Raw genomic sequence first — 2,435 nt, 5'->3', positions numbered from 1 at the left:
GCACATAATTCACAACACAAGAATCAAAGAACTGTATGATCAAGTTACTAGTCTACAATGTTTGATGTGACTACTACCTATCCTTGCTATGATGTAGTCTTTGAAAAGCACTCAATTCCTTTTTTAATTGTTATTTTGTTTTATGTATATGGATGCTTAGCCTGCATGTATGTCTGTGCACCATGTGTACATGCATGCAGTACCTGCAGCGACCAGAAGAGGGTGTCAGATCCTAGGAAACTGAAGTTACACACTTTTTGAGCAGTTACATGGGTGCACGGAATCTAACTTGGGTCCTCTGGAAAAGTAGCAGGTGCTCTTAATGACTGAACCATCCCTCCAGTCCCCTGAGACTAGTCATATTTAGGATTGCTTGGGGCCTAAGTAATCAATTTAACTTTATTGGTTAATGGTATATGTGGGGCTCTGATGTCTGCAGATCCTTTCAAAATTCTCATTGCTGCTGAGTATTAAGAGATTGAGTTTCTATGTGTTATCTGTAACAGGAGTGGTCAGAAAATCGCTAAGATTTTAAGAGAATTTGTTCTCTTCGTACGTTAATCCCCTTAATGATTTGATGCCTCCCTAGAAAAATCTATGAAAGCTCACCAGAAAAGACTACCTTTATCTAATTTTTGATAAAAAATAATAATAATTTAATTTCCCAGAGATGTTTCCATTTTAAGACATTTGCCATGTTTTCGTTTTTAAATTGATAGTCTTATGTTGTTTTATTTTGTGAATGAAACTGCAGGGCCTGTTTTGTTCAATTAAGGAAGAAGTTACTCCTTGCATTCTCCATCCTTTGGCTTCCACATTTGCTTCCTCATTCATTCCAGATGGATTCATTTCTACCACCCAGCTAAATCCATGACGAGACCAAGGTGTTCATAAATAAAGCATTATGATGTTAGCTTTATCCCCTATATTATTATTTTTGCTTTCTCGCTTCTTGTTTAGTGTGTACCAGCTGATTTTGTTAAGTTCATGACTCTCCAGGCTTCTTGAATTGTCTGCTTGCCATGGAAATGTATCACAGAGGGCCACAGCACGCATGCGTAGGACAAGCTGTCTGGGCATGCGCTCCTCTCCGGGCTCTGCCCCTCCACTACCCCCGCTATGGCCGAGGCGGTTCCTGTGCTCCAGTTTCGGCCGGTTACACACTTGATATTTGACATGGATGGATTGCTTCTGAATACTGAAGATTTATATACCGAGGTGATTCAAAAAATATGTGATCGCTATGGGAAGAAATACACCTGGGATGTCAAGTCCCAGGTCCTGGGGAAGAAGGCCCCCGAGACCGCAGAGATCATAGTACAGTCCCTGCAGCTGCCCATAGCCAAAGATGAACTACTGGAGCAAAGCCAAGCGATGCTGAAGGGGGTGCTGCCCACAGCTTCCCTCATGCCAGGAGCTAATGATCTGATCCACCACCTGCAGAAAAAGCACCTACCCTTTGCCCTGGCCACCAGCTCCGCGTCCTTCACCTTCCAAATGAAGACCAGTAGACACAAGGAGTTCTTTGGTTTGTTCCATCACATCGTTCTGGGAGATGATCCCGAGGTAGCGAAGGGCAAGCCAGCCCCAGACATATTTCTTACCTGTGCCAAGAGGTTCTCTCCTCCCCCGGCTCCAGAAAACTGCCTCGTCTTTGAAGATTCTCCAAATGGTGTGGAGGCAGCCATGGCCTGCGGGATGCAGGTGGTCATGGTTCCTGATAAACACTTGAGCACCAACCTGATGAAAAAAGCCACCCTGGTGCTGGGTTCCCTACAGGACTTCCAGCCTCAGCTGTTTGGTCTGCCTGCCTATGACTGAGGGTAAAGGGTGAACATGCCGCTGTGGCCTCGTGGAACTCAAGACTGGTTTATGACCCTCATGGCTGAGGGGAAAAGTTAGAAAAAGCAACAGCCTCCAGATTGTAACCTTCATAGTCCCTGCAGGCTATAAAGTTGGCCGTTCCATTATTTACCTGGCCTCCTCTGTGATTTGTTCCCGTTTGGACAATGAAGAGAAAGCGAGAGAGAACCCAGGCTGACCATCTGCAGTTACCATCTAAAATAAAGCCGACTGGATATTCAACAAAGGGAATGTGCGTGCATGGATATACACATGAATATGCCCACTGTGTGACTGCACATGTGTATCATGTGTATGTTCACGGATATATATGCATATATGTACATTATATCATTTTCCCAAATACAATAAAAATCATACTTAACGTTTTCTTCCTGTTCATTTTAGTCTTTGTGAACATTGACATTTGGAAAATATAAACTACTTATTCATACATGGTTATATATCTATATGTGTATATAAACATGTACATCTATATTATATACATATATATATATATATATATATATATATACACACACATTGTTTCTAGTCCTTCAGAGTTGGCATTAACAGTGCAGTGCTAACTGATG

General features: G+C 42.5%; 1 protein-coding gene across 1 annotated transcript; it reads left to right on the top strand.

The window, feature by feature from the left end:
• Window positions 1-977: 977 nt before the first annotated feature.
• On the top strand, window positions 978-2,233 carry LOC102928446 (pseudouridine-5'-phosphatase-like). The gene has a single exon (XM_006987471.4). It carries the CDS (start codon window positions 1,120-1,122, stop codon window positions 1,819-1,821), a length of 702 nt encoding a protein of 233 aa, XP_006987533.1. The 5' UTR covers window positions 978-1,119; the 3' UTR covers window positions 1,822-2,233.
• The last annotated feature ends 202 nt before the right edge of the window (window positions 2,234-2,435 follow it).

The sequence above is a fragment of the Peromyscus maniculatus genome, chromosome 19 (genome assembly GCF_049852395.1).
Source record: "Peromyscus maniculatus bairdii isolate BWxNUB_F1_BW_parent chromosome 19, HU_Pman_BW_mat_3.1, whole genome shotgun sequence".
NCBI lineage: Eukaryota > Metazoa > Chordata > Mammalia > Rodentia > Cricetidae > Peromyscus > Peromyscus maniculatus.
The sequence above is the reverse complement of the archived record's forward strand: the minus strand, read 5'-3'. Positions and strand labels throughout refer to the sequence as shown.